Below are 23,232 nucleotides of genomic sequence, written 5' to 3'. Positions count from 1 at the left end.
AGACTCCACAAGGTAAGTAAATAGTATAAGTAATAATTGCAAGAGAATAAGCAGAATTCTTTAATGAATCTGTACATTTTCTAGTCCTGTCAGTCCAGTTTAAAAGAGCAGGCTCATATTATTTCTAGAAATCTATATTTAATTTTATAAGAATCAATTCTTTAAGTAAGCCTGGGGATTAATTAAAAAAAAAAAATGCTTGACTGTAGAGCTGAGGTGATGCATCTTGGACAGAATTTCCATTTAGTATTGTTTTCTGAAGCAGCAGAAAACTATTTAGAAAAAACCAAGTAAAACCGACTGTGATTAAAAGCAATAAATTGAGAGGACAGCTGTGTCAAGATTGTAAAGAAATCAACTGAGTGTTTAACTCTGGTCATCTAATTTTGGTTTTGTATATATACATGAAAGTTCAGCATGCAGTCTACCTGACAGATTTAACTGAATTATCTAGAAATAGTTATTTCATGTAAACATTGGCATTTCATTAGTTATGTTGTAGAAAAATCACTTAGGAAAAAAATAATAATGTGGATTTTGTTTAGGATGATAGAAGGTGAAATACTGGAAATAACATTTTCTTTTCCCCAACATCTCCACCTCAACTGAGCAGCTGAGTTCCATGGCCTGTGTAGCAGTGGAATAGGTATTACTGTTGATGGAAGAGGTATGTTGCATATTTTTTTAATATATGTGATTGTCATGGTTTAGGGCAAACCTTGGGAGGAAATTTCTGAAGTCTTTTTTTTCTAGAATGTAAATTTAAGTGGCCTCTCCCCCAACTGGTTTGGGAGGTAAACTTCTTTTGAGAAAAGTATAAAAAATTGTTTATTTAACAAAGCAGTTAACAATTTAACAATTTAACAATTCAGCTTCATAAAGTCACCCCAGGACAATGATTCAAAATTTTAAAAAAATCCTCAAAATTTTATTTTTCGATAACATATTAGAGTGGAGCTTTTAATCCCAAGATTAATATACTGGTTTTAGTATTTTAATTCTTGAAGCAAAATATTTGAATGTTGTCTAGAGAAAAGACTGGAACAGTGGATTTTGCCTGACCTTATCTAGGAAAAAAACGTAATCACTTTCAGAGTTCTGACTTAAGTGGTTTATTTGGTTGGTGTCTTTTTTTTGAGATTAGATATTTTTTCAGACTGGCATAAAACAGTTGTCCCTCATTTGACAGGAGTCACTTGTATTTGCAGTTGATCTTTCAGTCAGCTGGGATAGTAATAGAGCAGTTTTTCACTCCAGATCCAGTGTTCACTCATGGAGCATTTCCATGGACAGATTGTTTCTCTGTAGAGTTAAAAATTGGAAGGCAGCTTAACTGAAAAAACCATATCCTTATGAAAAAAAGTCCTAAGAGTGACCACTTGCATTTAGTATTGGGAACTGTAAAGCTCCAGATCCTTTTTCTAGTACCACAGAGACAGGGATTTTAAAAAATAATGGCTGAGCCAGGTCTGAAGTAGGGGCAAAGCATGCTGCAGCTTCCAAATAAGTAAAATGGTTTGAAGAAGGAATAGGAGAATATAGGAACATAAAATTTATTGTTAGGTATTTGTCTGATGTGTTAATAATTATCCTTGTCAGCATTAAAGCTCCTATTCTATGCAGCAGGAACAATAAGAACTCCCATCATTACATTTAGTAATAGCCTAAATAACATTTTAAAATAGCACTTAAATTATGGGATTTTTCAGTACTGTAAGTATCTGCATATTTTTTTCTCCATTGCTTAACGTGTTGTAAGCTTGTATGAATAATTTGAAATCCATGGAATATATAAATCCTCTCAGTTTACTTTTCAGTGAATTACACAAGGCCCATTGAAGAATATCTCCATCTCAGGGAAATAATGTCAGCATTCAGTAATACTGTTGCACAAGCAGCATCCTACCATAAGAATTTGCATGCAGCCTGGTAGAGAGGTTATGTGTCCTTTTGGAGACGGGGAAAATACAGTTTTCTCATTAAAACATTGAAACAACTGTGCTGTCTACCAAATGCATGACAAAGATCATGGGTCCACATCCCAACTAAAATCATTTTTTGTTTAGATTTCCAGAGCAGACACAGGGTTCTCTGTTCATCTTGTGCAGCAACATTGCAGCCAGTTTTCATGCTTGTACACTTCTTGTGTGGCTTGTCCCAAATATTCTAGCAAGCGACAGGATGCATTCTCTAAAGAAAATACAAATCTGAATATGCCAGATCGTATTTTCTTACGAAGTTTTTCAGATATTTCATAGCACTGAGTTTTTTACCCAAGGGTAGCATGATTTTTTCTAAATGCATATATGATTAAGTGTAAATCAGTATCTAAACTGCACTGTGATTAAAGAGGAAATGTTCTTTACAAAAAGTTGAGCCCTACAAGTATAAAACAAGCCTTTCATGAAGTCAAAGCTAGGCCAGCACCCTTTCTTTCCAGGACTTGGGAAAGGAACTGTTTAAAGTAATTGGATTACCATATGAGAAGAAGGAAAATATTGAAAAACCCTCTTTTCCTCAGAGGCAAGAAGTATTAAAATTAGTCTGTTACTCTTCTTATAGTTCATATGAATATTTTGGACTTTTCCAACTACAGCAGAAATTTTATATGGGACTGTAAGTTCAGGGAATATAACTCATCCATCATCCTGTTCCGTCTGTCTGAGAAAAAAAAATTAGATTTCCAAAAAGTTCTTATAGGACTGAATATGCTGTAGTTTTGACCTATGCGTTACTTCTGTATTAGGAAAATTCTTGTGCCACCTAATAATTTATAATTTCTTACCTAGTAAACCACAGGCACTGCGTGCACAGGCTCGGTGCTTTGCATCAAGCTTTACCTTACAAACATGTACTTTGCTGTCAGTTTAGGTTGGAAAGGATATCTGGAGGTCATCCAACCTAACCTTCTGCTCAGAGCAAGGGTATCATCAAAGTTAAACCATTTCTCAAGGCCTTGCCTGGTGGAATTTGGAAAATCTCCAATCATGGAGGTCTCTTAGCCTCTTTGGGCTGAAAAAAACCCAGTGCTTAGCTACACTCAGTGTGAAGAATTGTTTTCCTGGTGTTTAATTTAAATTGCCACTGTTGTATCTTCCAAGTGCTGTCTACTGCCATGTCACTGTGCACCTCAAAGAGGAATCTGGCTCCATCTTGTCTGTAATCATCTGTTAAAAACAGAGAAGTGCTGTTAGAGGTCCCTCTGATATTTCCTCTTTTCAGCTGAACAAATCCAGTCCCTTCAGCCTCTTCTTACACCTCAGGCACTGATGCTGCTGAGGGAATTTAGCCACACTGCTATGGGCTCTGTGTAGTCCAGGAGCACCCTGAGGGGAAAATTTTGTAATCCAGGTGATAGTTTAAACAGAGCACAGGCATTACTGGACCTGTTGATTATCAACACAGATGAACTAATAAGTGATATTCTGATGGCAGCCCCCCTGTTGGAATTCATGCTGGGTTTTGAGGGGTGTGGGCCAGGTGGGGAGTAAAGATACCCTGAATTTCATGAGCATGAACTTTCAGTTGCTTAAGGCATCAGTGAGTGGGATTCCCCGGGGAACTGCCCTCAGGTTTAAAGGAGCAGAACAGAGCTCTGAAGATGTTTTCCTGAGATCACACCTGTAAGAAAACAGGCAAGGAAGGCAAAGATTAGTATGGCTGAGTAAGGATCAAAGTGAAGAGTAAGAAGGAAATGCACAGCCATTGGAACCAGGGAAGGATGCTGTGAGGAATAGAGGAAAGCTGTCCAGATGTGTAGGCATGGGATTGGGAAAGCTAGAGCACTCTGGGGCTGAGTTTGGCAAGGAGTGCCAAGAGTTTGACAGGATTCTATAGGTGCATTAGGAGGCTTGAGGAGTGGGGCCATGTAAAGTGGCCCCAAACTGGACACAGTATTGCAGTTTTGGCCTTCTAATGTCAAATAAATGAGAATAATCACCTCTTTCAGCCTTCGGGCTGCACCTGTGCTGTGCCTTGGCTCTGACTGAGCCCCAGCATCGGGTGTTGCCCACACCTCTCACAGCAACAGCTTTGTCATGCCTGTCAGTGTCTGATGGTCTTGTGTTGCTGTGCTAATGCAGATATCAACGAGTGTGCTTTGGATCCTGACATTTGCTCCAATGGGATGTGTGAGAACCTGCGTGGCAGCTATCGCTGTAACTGCAACAGCGGCTACGAGCCCGATCCTGCTGGAACCAACTGTGTGGGTAAGTTTGGTGTTTTTTTATTGTGGCTGAATTATTTATCATTGCATTGATGCTGATTTGGCCTGACAGAATTCAGGTCACAAGACATCTGTTTCTTCAAGCTCCAATCAAAATGCAAAATACCTGGGATGATGCTTTCCTCAATCACTGCAGAATTGTTATTCTTACTGTATATTTTCCTGTCATTTGGTGGGTGAGTATTACTGTTTGGGAAGTGTGAGCAGGAGGAAACATTGCAGGTTTCACTCTCCATCTAATTAAATTTATTAGTTCTGTCCATACATGAAATCCAGTGGTTTGCTTTTTTTCTTTTGGGAATTCTTACATTGAAAAAAAGCGTATTATACCACAAGTGCATTGTATAATCATGTTGCTTATAGCCTGGTAATTTTAAGCAGAAAGGCAAAGTTTGTTTAAAATAAAAGCTAAGGGAAATCTCTCTGAAACCATCAGGATGTCCAAAGCATTGTCCTTAAGTACTGCCTTTATTTTGGTGAATTATTGCTTTGTGCACTTAAAGGAGGATTGACCTGTCACTGCTGTTGGTGCTCAACAGAACACCAGTTTTTCTCGGGAAAACTTGTTCTATACAGCTTTGGTATAGTTTTCATATCAAACATTCCTTCCTGGTGATGCAAAGCAAACACAGAGTAAATAAAGTGTCTCCTTTCATCTGCTTGAATAAAGGAACTTTGCATCTAGTTACTTCCTAAAGCCCTAAAAATGACCTTTTGGCAGGAAAAGCACTGCTGCAGGAAAGTATTGGTGTTTTTATTTTTAAAATGGTTCATGTAGCATTGGTTCTCCAAGTGGATTTTGTGGGAAGGGGTTTTGTTTATCTAGTGACTCTTGGGATTAGGTAAGTGCTAGTATAATCTATATATTTACTTAAATAAAGATAAAGCTGACTGGATGTGAGGATGTGTTTATTCTTGGATAGAATTGTTCAATAAAAGAATTTAAATTGAGCACTCAGATAAAAGGTTGACAGATTTTAATTAATGACACAGTTTATGAGATGCCAGGAAATAAAAATGGTCATCAGTCAGAACGCAGACAGTATTTTTGTCAGGTCAGAGTGGGTTTAAATCGTGAGCTGCATTGTTTAGTGTTTTTACAGAGCATATCACAACAGATTAGAGTCCAAATCTGAAGTTATTCCATGAGATTCTAACGAAATAATGCATTCATCACACTGTACAGTTTGGGCTAAAGGTTTGTATGACAGCAAGCTCAAAATTGCTCTTGAAAATGTCAGGTTAGAAATTTGTCTCCTTTCCTTGATTGAAATCACATGAAGTTAGATTAAGGACAGGTTTGTAAAGAACTCTTTTTAATTCATGGCTGCCAGACTTAAATATTGGATTCATTATCTGGGGAAATTTAGGCTTTGCTGTCTGAATCCTACAGGAATAAGCACAGCTTAGAAAATCTAAAGCAGTTGGGGAAGCGAAAATTCTCCAGATTGCAGTTATATTGCATTCTCACTTTTCTTCTGTATTTTAAAACTTAAAAACTGTCTAAAAATCTATTTGATTTAAGATTTCAGTTGCAGTATTAGGTTTGGGAAATCAAGCAGTCAATAAAAAGAAGACAGCCTGAAGCAGGATAAAATGTCATATTTATCTTGACTTATCCTATCAGTATTCTTCTATCAACATCGATTATTTTTACATATGATGGGCATTAAAGGAAAAGGCTTAAAATTATATTTTTTCTTCTTTCATAGAATAAATAGTGGGGCAATGACGAAGACACATTACTTTTAATCAGAATTATTTTAGTTAGTTTAAGAGGAGTTCAGGGAATTGTGTTAATGTATAGGATTTTCCAAGCCAGTGTGCTTGATATCCTGGTCTTAATCATAGGGGTTTTTTTTTAAATATTCCTCTGGAGAGGAGGTACATGTCCATTCTTGAGATGGACGCCATACATGAACTAAACAGGACAGATTTGAATCCACTTCATGGATAACAAAAACAATTTTAGCCTATAAAACAGAGTTAGAACAGTAATTAGCAAACTGATGTTCGTGTGTTTTAAAAAAATAAATAGTTAAAGTAACATTTTCAAAGCAAACAGACCTTCCTGAATTTATATGTTGTAGTCATACAAATGACAAAGGTGATTGTCATTTGACAAAGGTCACTGACCAAACTCAAACAATCAAGGTCATTGCAAGAAAACATAATTATTCTTTTAAGACTAACCATGAACTGATTTGTGAGTTTTCTAGCAGAAAAGAAAAAAACCAACAACTTTAAAGGCAGAACAGAATTTATTGCAGTAGGAACTGGAGGTGAATTAGAGCTCTGAAGGTAAGAGCTGTAATTTTTGGCTGGGGTCTGTCTCCTGCCCCTGCAGACATCGACGAGTGCTCTGTGAATGGGTTGCTGTGTGACAACGGGCTCTGCCGGAACACCCCGGGCAGCTACAGCTGCTCCTGCCCCAAGGGTTACCTGTTCAGCTCGGAGACTGACACCTGTGAAGGTGAGGAACCTGCACTTCCTGCCAGATTTGTTGTTTCTTGTGTCATGTCAAAGCAAAATGCTCATGGGAGTGATGGTAGATACCAGAGGAAAAGAGAGAGCTGTGATGCTGCTTAAATCTTCACATTTCTCTTTTAAATTCTCTCCTTTTAATGTGTTAGGTATTCCTGTTGGGTTTTTTTCAAATAGTAATTTAATTTTTATATGATAATGTTTTCCTTTGCTTAGCTACAACATTTTTAAACTACAGTAGAGGGGGATACGTGCTTGCCTTTAAACATGTAGTAGCAACACCATGTCTGACATTTAGAGAACTGCATCTGTCTTGATCACAGAGTCTCCTTTTTCTTTCCTCCCTTCTTCTCTCCCTTCAGTCTGTGATGATAGTTAATTCTAGATCAAATCCTGTTATCTGTGATGCATTCCAGGACCTGGGTATTACTACATAGGAATATTAAAATTGTCCTTTATTTTTACAGTATAACCAAAATTGCTTTCTTATATTACTATTTAACAGAGGTGTTAAAACAGCAAAAATGTCATATAGCAGAAAGTAATAATAAATTTTAATTACTTAAAAAAATCTTGGAAAACTGTGCCCCAAAAAAAGTGAAATTGAAAGCATTACCTTATGTGTCAACTCAACTCTTAATTAGTATTTGGAGTAGTAGAATTTTCCTGGTATTCTTCTTTATTTTTTGTTTGGTTCTACAGTCTTTAAATCTCAGTATTTGTAATCATTAGAAAGTTTTTATAGTAAATGGTTCAGCATTTCTTTGAGTGATGGGGAGGCTGTAATTCTTTGTTGCAAAACACTTGTTACGTGAACCAATGTTATCATCCACATTTTTCTGAAGTGGTGGAAGGTATTAATGTCTTCATGTCCTTATTATTATTGAGCAGGTAGAAGTTACTGCCATAGAGCTAAGCAAACACATAGAAAAGTGGAAATGGTTCAAATTACGGCAGTGTAAAATCATTCACATGTTCTATACAAAACATCTTCACCCCTTCTGTACAAAAGAAATTATATTCCTGTATATTTAATACACGGGGGTTTCAGAGGTCACCTTTAAAACTTAGTTCTAACTCTTTTTCCATGTTACAAATTGGTACCACTTGTGCAGAGTGGGGCTTTTCTTGTGCCAACCCTCATGGATTTACAGAGCTCTCTGTGCCAAATTGTCTCAGTTCCTATCTGCCCACAGTGCTCAGGAATTTCTTCTCCAGGGTCTGTCTCTGTCATTAGTGTCTGTGCACTGGAAGATTTCTGTCTCTGAAAACAGTGTACTACCTGCCCTTAATGTACCTGTTTCTTGAGGAATCTTCCAGACAGAAAAGCTGATGTAGTATGGTAAGGGGAGGGGCTCACTACCAAGAGCATCAGAGCATAAAATACTGACCTAGAGCTGGATGGATGAGGACCCAGAATGCAGACAACCCAGCCAGTCTTGTTGAAATAAAATGTATCTACATTTTCAAACCACAAACTTGGATTTATTTCTTAATGGTAATGATACTGTTATTATTAATACATCTAATAATCTCATTGTTAGATTGATGTCTAAATTTAGCTAGTCAGGTAAAAAAAGCTGGTCAGGAGGGGTTTTATGTAAAAGTGTCTGTAAAAACTATTAAATGTGTTGCTTTTTTACTCATGTTGGGTAGGCAATAGTAATGCTGGGTTGGCAGCAGAGTAAGAAATTATTCTCTTTCTGCCCAAATCCTGTTTCTTGTAATTCATTTTGGAGTTACAAGTTCACTGGTTGTAAAAACCTTCTTTAGCCAGGAGCTCTGTGTTGAACACTTAAAAATGCTCTGCTGCTTATTAGTCACCAAGAAATTTTTAATATGACTGTCATCAGCAACTCTGAAGAAACAACAAAACCCTTCACTGTTTTTGTTTGTAGTTCAATTGAAATTTTTTATCAGTTTGTTGCGAGGAGTACAGACATGTTTGAGGCTCCACAGTCCGTGAAAGTTGAGATTTTTATGACAAGCTCCATGGTTTAGTTTGTGTTTCCAGTGACATAACTAGTTAAACGTAAACCAGATGTGCTTTGAAGTTCATTTCCAGGAATGTACAGTGGACTGTTTCAATTTTGGTTTCTCTGACGTTTACAATGTATGCTCACTCCACTTAAGAGAAAAAATTTTAAAAGCACACCTCAATAAATATCTTTATTCATAGTGGGTTTTATTTTACCACACAAAATGGTGTTAAAATCCATTTGGTTTCTTGCTCATTCTTTTAAAAATGATCATTTTGTGGTATTATGAGAAAGGTGTAGGGTAAAAATTTTTGGAGTTTGTTTACATTGTGCGTATGATAGTTTTTCACATGAATCAGCAGCACACTAATGCTGAAATGCACTTAATATCATCCTTTAGTCTTTTTTTTTTTTTTTTTTTTTTTTTTCCCCTGGATGATGATTTTGGGATGTAGTCAATTCACTATTATCAGCCTATTACTATCCAAATTCATTTAGTTTGGGTTTTTGTTTTTTTTTTTTTTTTTTCTTCTCCTTACTTAGCACGGTGCTAAAGTATATCAAATGCAGAAGGGCTATCTCTACTTCTCAAAATGTTGAAATGTTTCAAAATGTGTTGAACTTTGGCACCTCTATCTGCACTTACTCCCTTCTCTGGTTGTAGTTTCGGGGACATTGGCGTCCAGGCCCTCAATTTTTTGTCGGATTTTGGTTTAAACTCTGAAAATTTGAAACAAAAGATGTCTTTTCTTAGAAGAAAATTGGTTGTAATCCTGCCTTGCTATATGCCAGGGAAAATTAAAGATAGGCATTATATACTACTGCCATAAATGTGAAGCAATTTTGAGTTTCATGCATCTTCTTGAAGTGATGTTTTGGATAGTGGTACCTGTCTGCTTTTTACTTTCTCTTGCTCATTGGTTGTATCTGTGCAAACCTGTGTGAGGTCTCTTAACAGCTGCCAGCTGTTAAAACAGTGGGGCACTTTACATGAAAATCACCCATTTTTAGTTTCAAGTACCTTCACAGATGATGCCTGGTCCCTCATGGAAATTTCTCTGAAGTTGCAACTTAGTAAAAGAAGGGAGGAACACTTGTTGGACAGAGATATATCACTTTAATTTTGTTAATTGTCCTGTCTTTTCAATTTTTTCTCATTTTTATTTAAAGCTAGACAAACTTCTGAAAGCAAGATGGTGGATGGAGAGGAAGCTAAAGTGTGTCTTTCTCCCAGTGCATTTCTATTCAGTGGATTATTTGACATAAAGTAGATTCCTTTTTCCTGTCAGTGTGATTTATGATTTTAAGAACCACTTGGTTTCTCTGCAAAGGCAGCAGAGAACACTCCCACTACCAGGTGTTGTTGGCTGGGGAGAGAGTGGGAAGCAGCAGAGGCAGGCAGCATTCCCTGGGTAATAAAAACCTGAGGTAACAGAGTATAAAATACATTCACAGGGAGGAGAAGGCCTTGCTGCAGAGCAGATAACTGCTGGTGAGGACTCCTGATTGCCAGCTTGGATGCAGAGGGACTTGGAGCTTATTCTGCCAGAACTAACAATGAGGCACATTGTTCGGACCTGATAAAGCCTCTTAGATTTTACATCCCTTTATCTGTGTATGATTTATCTTTAAAATGGGCAGTCCACAGTTTAAGAGTAGGCTTCAGAAGCATGAAGCTCTGTTGTTGTTCAGAAAGTTGCTGACAGTCAAAGCCAAGTCCTGTTTGCTCTTAGTAGATAAGTCCATTAAGTAAAGGATCTGTGAAAGCTGGCTTTTAAATTAAGTGCTTGCTTTTGGCATGAAGAGAGACATCACAGTTTCCGAAGTTTACTGATTCTGGGCATTTTTATCTATCTCTCTCTCTCTTGCTTTATTTTTTTTTAATAATGCGTGCATATTATTAAATTATATATATTTAAATACCTATTGCTTCCTGTGATGCACAGATCTCGAGTGAAATGAAGACTTGATGCATCATACCAAAATAGCAAATTGTGTCTCTTAGAAAACTTAAAAAAAATATGGAAGGCATTTCAATTTGTCTTGAAAATTATCTCTTATTATGATGCTATTACTATCTCTAGTGCTTAGCTAGACACTGCATTAGGTTATATTTAATTTAAATTAAGCTGGTTTAATTTATAGATATTACAAGATGTTCCTCAAGCACTGCTAGCAAACATAAGCAAGTACTAAACATTTTTTACTTCTGGCCTGCCAAAGGAAACTGGTTGGATTAGAATATATGGCTTGATTCAGGATACATAAAAAAAATAAATTAGTTGGGTTCAGAAAGAAATGGTGGATACACATCAACAATTCTTCTTGGAGAGAATTTGTTTGTATTGTTTTAATCTTAAAACTAATTCCACTTAAAAGAAAAAATCAGCAAATAATGCTGTCTGCAGGGGTCCTATTCTTACATGTGAACAGGCTTAAAAACCTCAGAGGCATAAAAAACAGGATTTTGGGGCTAAAGAGAAGCACCATTTACAGTATTCCAATTGCAACTGCTATTTCTTCAACATTTCCATAACTAGAGAGTTGCAGCCAGCATTGTGATATTTTGCTTCTGACAGGGTTTTCTTAATTCTTCTCAGGGAGCCATAAATGGCAGAAACAATGAGGGCTTTGTTTGTGCTCTGCATGGTGTGGCTGGGAATGCATTTGCATTCTGTGAAAAAAGAGTTTTGTTTTCTCAAGGGACAGTTGCAGTTGATGCTGGAGAACTTTATGGCCCGTGATGTTGGAAATTAACTGTCCTTATTTAAAAGGGCCATTTAATTAACACTTCCAAAATTATATGCACTTCAAAAATAAAGGCTACCTGTCTGTCCCTGTATCTTTTGATTGCCTTGATGGGAGGAGTGGAGGGGAAAATATTTTAGGCAGTCCTGGTCCCTCACAGTCCACAACAGCATTTAGGGAGTATAAATCACTGTGCAATACTCCCCAGAAGCACTCTGTAGTTCTAATAATGTCTTTTGTCTCTGGATTACAGATATAAATGAATGTGAAAGCAGCCCATGTGTCAATGGTGCCTGCAGGAACAACCTTGGGTCATTCCACTGTGAATGTTCCTCTGCCAGCAAGTTGGACCCTACAGGACTGATTTGTATTGGTGGGTATTTCCTCGTTTTATTTTCTCTTTTTATAAATAAAGAAATATATATATACACACAGAGAGACATATATTCTACATACATATAAAAATGTTGGCATCTTTTGAGGGTTCTTTTGGAAAAACAGCAGAATGCAGAGATTTTATTGGAGTAACATTCATTGATGTTTTTTTTTCCTTTGCCTTTCTAAGAAAATTCAAAGGGATTGCAGTCTTCTGTACTTCACAGGTGTTCATAAGCTGCCATTATTTCATATTATTTGTGTAGCATAATTGAAATTATTCTAGGATTTGTGCCCCTGTATTGCAGTGTCATTAATAAGTGGCTGTCATTGTTAAGTGGGTGATGCTAATTTTAAATGTTACTTTTGTTTTCAGAAGCATTTGTTTGGTGTTTTCCGTTCAAATTTCATGCCTTGTCAGCATTTTCTTAAGATGGAAAAATGAATACAAAGACTCAAGTTTCTATTTACCAGTGGAATTCTTCCATGCCTTAATATGTTTTTTAAGTGAATGTTATTTCTGTGTCTAACTCTTCTATTTCCTTGTAGCTGGTGAAGTTTATTATTGTTTTTGTAATTTTCATGTTGTGCTAATTTCTTGATATAACCACACTAACCTATGCTTTTTGTACCTCTCATTTTTAATCTTGTATTCTTACATCCAAAGGGGCCCAAGTTCACCAAGAGCCTAAATTATAACAGTGCTCTGGATTCACTTTGCAAATGGTTTTCGTTGGATTGTTTACAATATGATGTCCCATTTGGCCTGAATAGCAGTGATAAATAACATAAAATATAAACAGAAAAACAGCTGAGTAGTCAGATAAAAACTGAAGAACAGGATCCAGCTACATACTGTGAGCCTAATCACTAGTTTTTCATGTTGACAAAAATTGTCTCGGGGACCATGTTTTCCCACTACAAGTGTGAATATGTTAAGACAGAAGGGTCAGAAGCAAAGTTTATGCAAGACATACAGATTTTTTACTGCTACAGCCCAATTTTTCCACCTTGACCAAAATGTCATTGGCACTGGAAGCAATGAGAGGAGGGCAGGAAGGGTTATTGAAAAGTGAGTGAGGGCCTGGAGATTACAGGTGGCTTACTATGTAGAAAATCTTAAAAATGTTCTTATCAAATGTATTCCATTTAAAATCTCAAGTTGATTTTCCTCCATTAGTCCTGTAGAGAAAGACTTGCATATTGAATATATCTCTCTTTTTTTTTTTTTTTTTTTAAATCAGATTGCTTCTGTAAAGCACTGCTGTAACAACAGATACCTTATTCCTAAACATAAATGAAGGACTAAAATAATATTGAGGTTTAGGATTTTTTGTGTTCTGCATAGGAATGATCAAAGTAAGGTAATGTCTGATTCTGACAAGTTTGTGGGTTTTTTGCTTTAAATTTGCTCTCATGTCAGAACCAGAATCAGTACCAGATTATTCAGCAGAGATGTGAGACATTTGTCTCTTTTCTGTGAGCTTTCCTGAGCAGAGAGAAAAATGTCTTGCTCAAATTACAGTCAGAATGCAATTCACAGCGTTTACACTCAGATTTAAGCTCAGACCTTCAGCAAACGAGGGTAGAAAGTTCAGCAGTTAAAATATAAAGTTTCAGCAATGATATTGACATACTGTGCTTGCCCATGAGCAGCTTTGGCAATGTTAAGACCCTGCTCATGGAGAGAAAAAAAAGGGAAATTGTTTTTGAAGCATGCTTGAAGTATAAAAGTGTTTCATTGCTATTTTGGGAATTGCCCATACCTTAGGGATACTCCCATTTGTGCTTTTTGAAATACACACTTTACATGCTTTTTAGGCATATTTTTAGTCAAGATTTGTGGAGTTCATCCAGTGCACAATAATAGGATGCCATCTGCCTGTAGTATGCATATATTCTTCTTCAAGTCAGAATCAAAGAGATAAGAGCAACAGAAGGAATGCTTTGATGTTGGATAATAACTCTTTCACCAAGGATTTTTGTCTGGACAAAAGAGGCAGTGCAAAATAAAGGAATAGCCTGAAAAAGATCAGCAGACTTTGACAGGATAGCATGGATGCAGCTGGTGTGAACAGAAGCACCTGCTTATTTGTACAATTTAAATAATTTTTGAGATAGTGGTTTTGACTTTTCACTCCTATAAAGTTTGCAAGTTAAAGGAAATAATGTTGAGCTCTCTATTTATGCACTTGTTCAAATATGGAGCTCTGTCCCACATGTTTGAGACCGATGTTAACCTAAATAATAAAACTATTTTACACTTAACTCTTAATGAAATACCCTGCCCAGCTTCTGGGCCTGATTTCACTCACATTACTGGGTGAGGTTTTTTCCTGTTGCTTTAACCAAAGAAAGGCTGTGCTCCCTGTGGTCCACATAATTTTTTAACATGACAGCTTGGTAGAAAAGTTGATGCTGTTTGGAAGAAAATAAGTTGGAATGATTCTGTCTTAAGCACATTGTTCCTGAGCATGGGATACTGGCTTTTTGCACATCCAGTGCATGTAAGTTTTAAACCCAAATCCTATTCTCCTTTCATTATTCATCAAACTAAATTTGTCTGGGTCACTTGCTTAGCCTTGAACTCTGAATATGCACCTTCATTTAAACCCTGCCCAGGCTGATCTCCTGGTTTGGGTCTGACTTTACAGGCTGCTTTTCCTGTCTGATCACCAAGGTTGTTGCCTGTCTCAAGAAATGTTGTGCCTTTTGAGAGTAACCTTGTAAAGGTAGGGAAGTGTAAAGGTAAAGATAAAACCAAGTACCTGATTCAAGATCTGACTTACTTTTCAAAGTGAAACCAATGCAGCAGCAGAGCCACACCCCTAAGATAATATAAAACACTCCTACCTACCATGTTTTATTTTTTTAAAAATTCCTTACAACCTTGAAGGCTTTCCTTCAAAAAAGACAAGAATACCTGCATTTCAGAAAGGGTTCAGGCCTTCAACCTGGGAAAGGGAGTCCCAGGATGGGATGTCTGCTTTTGTATGTTTTAGATGGATCAGCAACTTGCTGAAGTAAATTAATAAATCCACTGCAGTGTATGGAAGACTACTGCCAGCTGTGGGACCTGGATGGTAAAATGCCCCTTTACACCAATTCTAAACTAAAATGTGCATGAAATTACTCTTATGGAAGTTTTTTCTTTTTAAAGAGAGCCTGTGCTCCCCTGGTTGGCACTCTGCCTGCTGGTGTCATGGATGTGGGGTGCCAGCTCTTCTGGCTGTGACAGCTCTGTATTGTTTTTGCTTTCTGTTCTGCTGCAGACAGCCTGAAGGGGACTTGTTGGCTTAATATCCGAGACAGCCACTGTGAAGTCAACATCAATGGTGCCACGCTGAAATCTGAGTGCTGTGCTACCTTAGGAGCAGCTTGGGGCAGCCCATGTGAACGGTGTGAATTAGGTATGCTCCAATATCCTCCATCTTTTGGGAGAAGGGAATAAGTATCACTAGTAGATCCTTATCACCTCTGTATATTAAAAAAAAACAAACCAAAAAAACCCCCACCCCCTAAAAAACAGAACAAAAAATCCCAACTAACCAAACCAAAAAAACCCCACCAAAACGAACCCCCCCCGCCCAAAACCTATGAGAAGAAATTGTCTTCTTTAGAAGTTATCTATCTTAGACTTGTAATCTCCACCATCAGAGATCATTCTAATAACTTTGAAGCATGCCAGGAAATAGCATGTGAGTAGACCACTTAATGGCTACAATATGTTCCATCTCCACAAGGACTGTGTATTGACTGGGATAGGGAGGTAAGAACTAAAACAGTAAAGTGAAATATCTGGTAAAATTCTGGACTGTTTTTTATATTGTGGGCTGTTAACACCTTTTTCCCAACTCTATTCAGACATGTAGCTTATGTACCATTATTGATTGCAGAAATCAAGATTTCAGGGCTAGTTATGGAAGCTGGAAGCAGCAATGCTAACTGTACTCTGGTTTATGGCAAAAATACTGATCCCCTTAAGGTTTGAAGAATGCCACTGGCAGCTGAACTGGTGTCAAGATGTTTTAGCCTCTGATTTTTAATTGGAGAAGTAACTGTGGGCACATGTATCCCCTCTAACAAGCAGAGTGAAAGCAGCATTCAGCAGAGCTCTTAACTCTGCACTCTGCAGTGCAGCAAAGATATTCCTTTGGACTTCAGGAAGCAGCATGGTCAGGTTAGACTGATAAAACTGATCAAAATCTAACCAAACCTAGACAGATGATTAGTTCAGATTGCATGTGTTTGGGCCCTGAATTTCCTATTCTGCACGTAGTTAAATTACAGTAAGCTCTCAAATTATTATATGATGCTTAATTTTACATGCAACTCCTAAAGTGATCTCATTGCTCAGATCTATTATTAAGCTTTGATGGGAAAAAATTAGCTGATAATTGATTTTATTGCAGTTTTAAATCTTCAGGCCTCTTAAAGGAGTTTTAGCTACATGAGAATGCAGAGACTGATCTGATTTGATGCTGGTAATTTCATGAGAAAGTAATGGTCTAAGATTTAATTTCCTCAGCTATTCACTTAGTTTAAACAGCATGTATGAGTCAATGCTTTTCTTGATTGAGGCTGGAGCAGCCCCCACCTTACACCGTGAAATTACTAGTGAATTCTGAAGCTAGATGTGTTTTTAATTTTTTTTCTCCTGCCTTCCTGTCACTCTAAAGCAGTAACAATCTTTTTTTTGCTTGATTCCAGACACAGCTTGCTCAAGAGGATTTGCCAGAGTGAAGGGTGTTACCTGTGAAGGTGAAGTTTTGGCTTCTTACTCAAGATGTCACTTTTTCCCACCCCCCCCCCCCCCCCACTTTGAAAACGTGATAAAAGGGGATTTATTGTGTAGTTTCTTTCCTGTCACTTAAAATTCTCCATGGAGCTGTAGCTCTCCCCTTGGAGTTCAGCAGGTAACCGAACTCTTTGTGTCCCCGACAGACGTAAACGAGTGTGAGGTTTTCCCGGGGGTTTGTCCCAATGGGCGGTGCATCAACAGCAGAGGCTCCTTTCACTGCGAGTGCCCCGAGGGGCTGACCCTGGACGGCACAGGGCGAGTGTGTTTAGGTAAGAGCGCACCCCACTCTCACAGCTGTGCCCCATAGTTGTCCAAAATCCTTCTTCGAGAGGCTTGAAATAAAGTGGTTTGTTTCTGAATTACCCCAGATAATGTGTTGCTCAGATACCAAATATCTGTGCCAGTTCAGAGAGGAGCTGTTAGTTCCTTCGAGGAAGGAGTTTGTCTTGAGTCTTGTTTTTTCCTCAGTGCTGTCAGTAGGCTGTGCTAAAGTGCTGTCCCTGCTCTGACTCCTGATCACTGTCCTGGGTGATGAGCACAAATATACTGGTGTAAATTAGTCTTTTTTTTTCAGTACACAGGCCAGTATGTGTGGTTTTTTTTCCTGACATTTGGGTACATAAGATTTTGCCTGCACACTTGGTTGATTTGTATTCTGGTTGACCTTCTTTGCTGCTAATGAGATGGACTCTTGAGTATCATAACCAAAATTAATTTTTCTGGAAACCCTATTGTGTTCTCCTGCTACTGGTATTACAGTAAGCCTACAACAGTCAGCTTTTTTTTTTTTTTTTTTTTTTTTTTTTTTCTTAACCACAAGAGCCACTAAAGGGTCATTTCATAAGTCAGAATACCTGGTACAATAAAGAAATACATGTGCCTGTCCTATCAAATAAAAGAGTCATTTTATAAGTGAGAATACTTGGTACAGTAAAGAAATACAAGTGTCTACCCTGTCAAATACACACAGAATCCTAAAAAACACAAGTCATGTGAGGGTAAGGGTGTATCTTGATATTGGGAGACAGCAAAAGTAACTCTTGTACATTTATGTGACACAAGAAGGACACAGAAATTTAACTATAATGAAACATTAGCAGCTTCAAATGGCAGTACATTGTGCAGAAATGTAGAGTCTTGAGCAGGAGCTCAGCGTTAATGTGTGCTTGTCTTCTGCCAATTGACAGGGGAGATTTAAAAACACAGACACCATGGAAAGAATTGTCTTATTTTACTAAGAATATAAAGGCAACACAAAAGTAAAACAATACATTCAGTAAAACTACACTCTTGGCTTTAGCAACAAGCAAAAGTAAACAAGGTAGTGCACCTAATTGTTACTTTGTGAGAGAAATGATAGTGACTGAGAAAGATACATCACCAATTGTCTAAATACTTTACCATCATCCAGATCCTCACTCTCTGTGGAGCCTCATTCACAGCGATGATCTGGAGAACCCTTCCCAGCAATTGGGAAAATCCTACTCAGTGTGTCCACCCATAGCTGAGGTTTCCAAATTCACCTCCAAAGTGAGTCAAGCTTTTATAGGCTCAAATCACCAAGTCAAAGTGGCCTGATTATATATATTTTAGTGCATAAATTCCTGGATTTGATGGCTTGGCCAGGGCCCAGGACTCAGCTTGGAGGGTTTCCCCTAAAATACCCTACAAACAGCCTTCTGTTCATGAGGAAACTGATGCCTTTTCCAGGGCTACCTAAAAGCAGAGGCCAGACAAAATCGAAGGAATAAAAAGTGGGTATATTTATTGAAGGGCCTTCTGGTACATTTTGGGCAGACAAAGCTCCCTAGGGGTTACACCCAAAAAACAGACAGCAGGTCACAGGTTTTCACACTTTTATAAGTTTGATCCTTTTGCATATTGGGAGTTAATCTCCAATTACAGCTTCAGGTAATGAAGTCATTTACCCCAAGTTTTCTCCCTCTCCAACTCACTTTTATTTACACTTGTAGGGCCTGAGGCAGTGAGGTGTCCTTGATTCCCAGCCTGGAGAAGAATTGTTGTGTCTGCCCAAAGTGGGAAAGCAGCAGCTAGCACTGAATATGGTGTTTGGAGTTATACACTAAAGATTTACTGTATCACTATACTTCAATGCAGGATTGTATAAATATATAAATATATGAAAAATATCTGAGGTAAAATCCTAAGGCACCAATGGAAAGTTTCTTAAAACGGCACATCTTTTTGTAGATAACTACACAAGGTTATGCAGAGCTAGCATAAGCATCTTTATCATCTATTTCTAGCTAAATAATACTGATGGAGTTAATCACACAGCGCCCAGGATTCATCTTTTAGATCACCTCCGGCCGAGGCCTGCCGCCCAGGCCTCAGCGGAGAGGCAGCTGAGGAGAGGCACAAACGCCTGTTTGTTGTTGTGGGACGCAGATATCCGCACGGAGCAGTGTTACCTGCGGTGGGAGGAGGAGGAGTGCGCGCAGCCCGTGCCCGGCAGGCTGCGGATGGACTCGTGCTGCTGCGGCCTGGGGGCGGCCTGGGGCTCGGGCTGCCGGCGCTGCCCCGCGCCCGGCTCCGCGCAGCACCGCGCCCTGTGCCCGCGCGGCCCCGGCTTCTCCAACAGGAGGGACCTTCTCACCGGCAGGCCCTTCCACAAAGGTCAGCGCTCCTTTTCTGCCCGTTTTCGCGCCCGAGGGTTAACGGTGTTATAAATGAGAAACAAAGTCTCGATATTCAGCAAAATATAGGTTGCTTTGTTTTGTGTAGACAGAGAAAGCGGCGCGCTGGGGAAAACGTGAGGGGTCACCGCCCACTCCACGCTTCCACCGAACTTGGGTTGCAGCTGCTTTTTATAGACTGGTTTTCCTTGTAGTAATCAGTAATTGTTATTGCTTTGTTGTAGTAATTCTGCAAGGTAAGCAGTGGTGGTCAAAGAAACTTGCAAACTTCCGTGGGACAGCTCTTGGGACAATTGGTCGTAACCACCTGGTCTTGGTAGATAAAAACCAGAAGAAATGGGAAGCCTGATCTTTAGCAGATAGTTTGTGATTGATCACACAAAGGCAAGAAATCTGATACTGCAAAAAAACCTTTCAGACTATGGAAAACCCCCCTTTTTGTTTTTCCTTCTTTTACAAACTGGTATACACAATATTCATAACAGGGGGATTTAAACAGGGTGGGTTTAATCATATATTTCCCTTTATCTAGGTCCATGTTATTTTCTTATTTTAAGTATTCTGGTTTATACAAACTCCAAAACCTCTATGATTAACATGAATCATTTATCAGTTATCACAATGGTGGGTGCTCCCTGGGCGTGTCCTGAGGGAATTCCAGGGTTTGGGGCAGCTTGTTGCTTGAGAAGTGGGATAAAGGCATTTGCGTGAAAGAGCTGATGGTACTGATGCCTTGGGGTGGCTACCTAGAGCAGAAGCTGGAAATTAAGAGAATAAGACAAAATTCAGAGAATAAAAGCACCTGTTTATTGAAGGCCTTGAACAGGTACACCTTGGGCCTTGAGCCTCTGAGAGAGGCCTTGCCCAAGATGGACAGTGATCACAATTCTTCACACAATTAAAAGTTTGTTTTTCCAAAGCTGGCTTTTATATATCAGTTTAATCCTCCAGTTACAGCTTTAAAAAATAAAGTAATTTACTCCAAGTTTGCTCCCTCCCCAAGTCACTTTTATTTACGCTTCTGGGGCGTGAGACAGTGAGTCCCCACTGTCCTTGAGTTTCAGGACTAGAGAGGAATTGTTTTTCCTGAATAAAATGGGAGAACAGTAGCTGACAGGCTATGGTGTTTTAGACCCATACACTAAAGCAGTACAGGATCTGAAGAACATAAAAGTTAAATCCTAAGGCTTCAATGCTTAGGATGAATTGTGGGTGCATCGAAGAGGGTATCCTGAAGAAATTCTGAGTTTGAGGCTGCTTGTTAAGTGTGCTTCAGAGATGGTATAAAGGTATTCTCTGCTTTCATGGGAACATGAGAGCAAAAGGTGTAAAGTCTGAACTGGGTAAGGAGAAGAAAGAAATTCCTGAAAGGAGAGGAGCTCTGGATTACGGGAATAACACTAAATGTGCACATTTTTTAAGCTAGTGCTTTGCAGGGGGTAAACTGATCATCAGATGGTCTGTGAAGTTAGTTATTTTAGATATAAGCATAAAATATCACCAAAATTTGACCAGGGCTCTCCGGGAGATTGAAGAAGGATGGATTCATTCTCTGGTGTGCAAAACCAGTGAGTGATTAAAAGAAGAGAGTGTTTGTTGCATTGTGATCATGAGGCAGTGCCAACAAGAATCTGCAGTGATAAAGGAGTAAATAAAAGTATTTTGTCCAGTTTTTGCTAGCTTCACCTCCTGTAAAGCAACAACAAAACAGAATGGGCTGGAAAATGTTAAGAAACCAGACCCAAGTCACTCCAGATGGCTAAAACTTGAGAAGAAAAACTGTAGTTTTCTGTGTCCAGAAGCTCAGGTAATCCAGGAATTCATTAGTATTTTTTTTTGTTACTTTCTTTTCTTAAAGAAATATTCTGCAGCATTTGTCTTGGAATATTTTGAGTTGCTTGAGAAAACTATAACAGATTGGACCTCTGCTTCACCATAAATTAGCTCTGATTTTTAGGAGTTGTTACTCTTAGGTTAAGCTCTTGGTTTTTGTTGATGATTTACTATAGAAATAAGGAAAATAACAACAACAATTGCAACAATAACTTTATCAATATTTTTATGATATTTCATAGATCTTGTCTAGGCTGAGATTCTCTGAGGTTTGTCTTCCAGTTTCTGGTTTTTTATTTGGACCACTGTTATGTTCCAGTTGCAGAAATGCATGGGAGGTAGATATTTACTTCATTGAAGATGATTCTCAGAAAAAGGCATTGCCTCAGCAAATAATAGTAATGTAGGAAATCCTTGTCCTCTGCAAGATCCTTTAACAGTTTGTGTTACCCAGAATTGAGGGTAACATTTGAAACATTTGAACATTGAAACATTTCACTTGATATTCTATCAAAGAGAAAATACCATTTTCAAAACTGAACTCCAGATAAAACTCTGTCAGTCTCAATATAAAGACTGAACCCAGTTAACCAAGGAATAGTTGCACATTTCACAAGCTGGCTCAGGAATGCCAGGAATATTGTTTGTGACACAAAGCAAAATTGAGCACAATACACATATCAGAATTTCACTTCTAAGAGCATCACTGCATTTCTTTGCTGATAAACATACATTTTTAATGACTGGTTTGTGGATTGTGAAGCAAATGAAGCATGAACAGTCCAAAAGGCAGGGAAACATCTCACCTTCAGTCAAGTCTCCAAGGATGTCCCAAACCCTGCCCTTTATGCTCAGTGCAATTGGTAAGAAGGAACAGGAAATCCCATTAATTCCATATATCTTTGTCGTTATGAATGTTCATTTCTTTTTTTTATTCCTAGATATCAATGAATGTAAAGTGTTTCCTGGGATATGTATGAATGGTAAATGTAGAAACACAATTGGAAGTTTCAAATGCAGATGTAACAGTGGATTCACTTTAGATATGGAGGAAAGAAACTGTACAGGTGAGTAAGCCCTGCATGTTCCACAGTTTTCCTGGAATCATGGAATAGTCCTGGTTAAAAAAGAGTTGAAAAGACCAACTCCTCCAACCTGTTGTAGGTAAAGGGCGCCCAGATGAGATTACCTGGCACCCTGTCCATCTTGGAAGCACCCAGTGATGGGGACTCCACCACATCCCTGGGACTTTTTAAAGGAACTTGCTCTTGTGGCATAGCTTGCTGGTCTGAAAACCTAATGCCATTAATTTCCTTTCCATTTCTAAGAGCTTAATCTTTGGACAGAATGATCAACAGTCTCAAGTTTCCCTTTAAGAAACTGGTTATTTAATAAAGGCAACATTTTTAGCATTTTATAGTTGGTGTTTAAGATGCTCAGGTCATGCTGTATCAGTACAACCTAAAAAATCAATAAGGATCACCAGCAAAGACAAGTTTGATGTTCTAATATGGAGATTATCTTAATTTATGTTTCCTACTTTCTGGTCATTGTATTACCAAATTAATTTAGAGACTGCAAGTTAATTTTCATTTAGATTTGATAGCTGAGGACACACAAGGGCACCTCAGCAATTCTGATACCAGTGCAACAATAACTCAGGAGGATACAGACATAGGAGTTTAATTTATGAGTTTCAGATTTTGTGCTTTACTGTCTGGAAAATCTGAAGATAAGCTTGACAGTTCTATGGCTGTGAGGACTTGGATGCCTGCATTGTGGGTGGCTCTGTGCTGCAAGTGAAGGAGGTTTTGTTACATACAGGCGTCCATGAGTGTGTCTGAGTAATAACTACAAAGTGTGGGTGGTAAGGCATGTTCACTGAGGTTGGTCTGGATGCTAATGTTGCCCTTACTGGTGATTTCCTTGTTTTTATAGTGATTGCATTGATGAAGAATGCATTTAACAAACTTTATTTCTAAACTAACCAGAACAGGTCAGAAAACTCCCTGCAAAGCTTTTTTCCCATCTGTTCTGTGGTGATGAAATTATTCCACTGAGCAGCTGTAGAGAAACAGGTTTTCTTAAATAGATGACCTTTTTTCTTGTTTTAAATCAGCTAGAAATTGT

General features: G+C 38.3%; 1 protein-coding gene across 1 annotated transcript in view; it reads left to right on the top strand.

Annotated features, from left to right (window-relative positions):
• Nucleotides 1-23,232, top strand: part of LOC130265325 (fibrillin-2) — a 76,006-nt gene that overhangs the window by 7,341 nt on the left and 45,433 nt on the right. The window contains exons 4-12 of the mRNA XM_056514345.1: nucleotides 614-667; nucleotides 4,083-4,208; nucleotides 6,573-6,698; nucleotides 11,690-11,809; nucleotides 15,084-15,221; nucleotides 16,522-16,572; nucleotides 16,756-16,881; nucleotides 19,022-19,249; nucleotides 22,044-22,169. Coding sequence (XP_056370320.1) covers nucleotides 614-667; nucleotides 4,083-4,208; nucleotides 6,573-6,698; nucleotides 11,690-11,809; nucleotides 15,084-15,221; nucleotides 16,522-16,572; nucleotides 16,756-16,881; nucleotides 19,022-19,249; nucleotides 22,044-22,169 — 1,095 coding nt within the window. The remainder of the gene's footprint in view (nucleotides 1-613; nucleotides 668-4,082; nucleotides 4,209-6,572; nucleotides 6,699-11,689; nucleotides 11,810-15,083; nucleotides 15,222-16,521; nucleotides 16,573-16,755; nucleotides 16,882-19,021; nucleotides 19,250-22,043; nucleotides 22,170-23,232) is intronic.

The sequence above is a fragment of the Oenanthe melanoleuca genome, chromosome Z (genome assembly GCF_029582105.1).
Source record: "Oenanthe melanoleuca isolate GR-GAL-2019-014 chromosome Z, OMel1.0, whole genome shotgun sequence".
In the NCBI taxonomy this organism is placed as follows: domain Eukaryota; kingdom Metazoa; phylum Chordata; class Aves; order Passeriformes; family Muscicapidae; genus Oenanthe; species Oenanthe melanoleuca.
The sequence above is the reverse complement of the archived record's forward strand: the minus strand, read 5'-3'. Positions and strand labels throughout refer to the sequence as shown.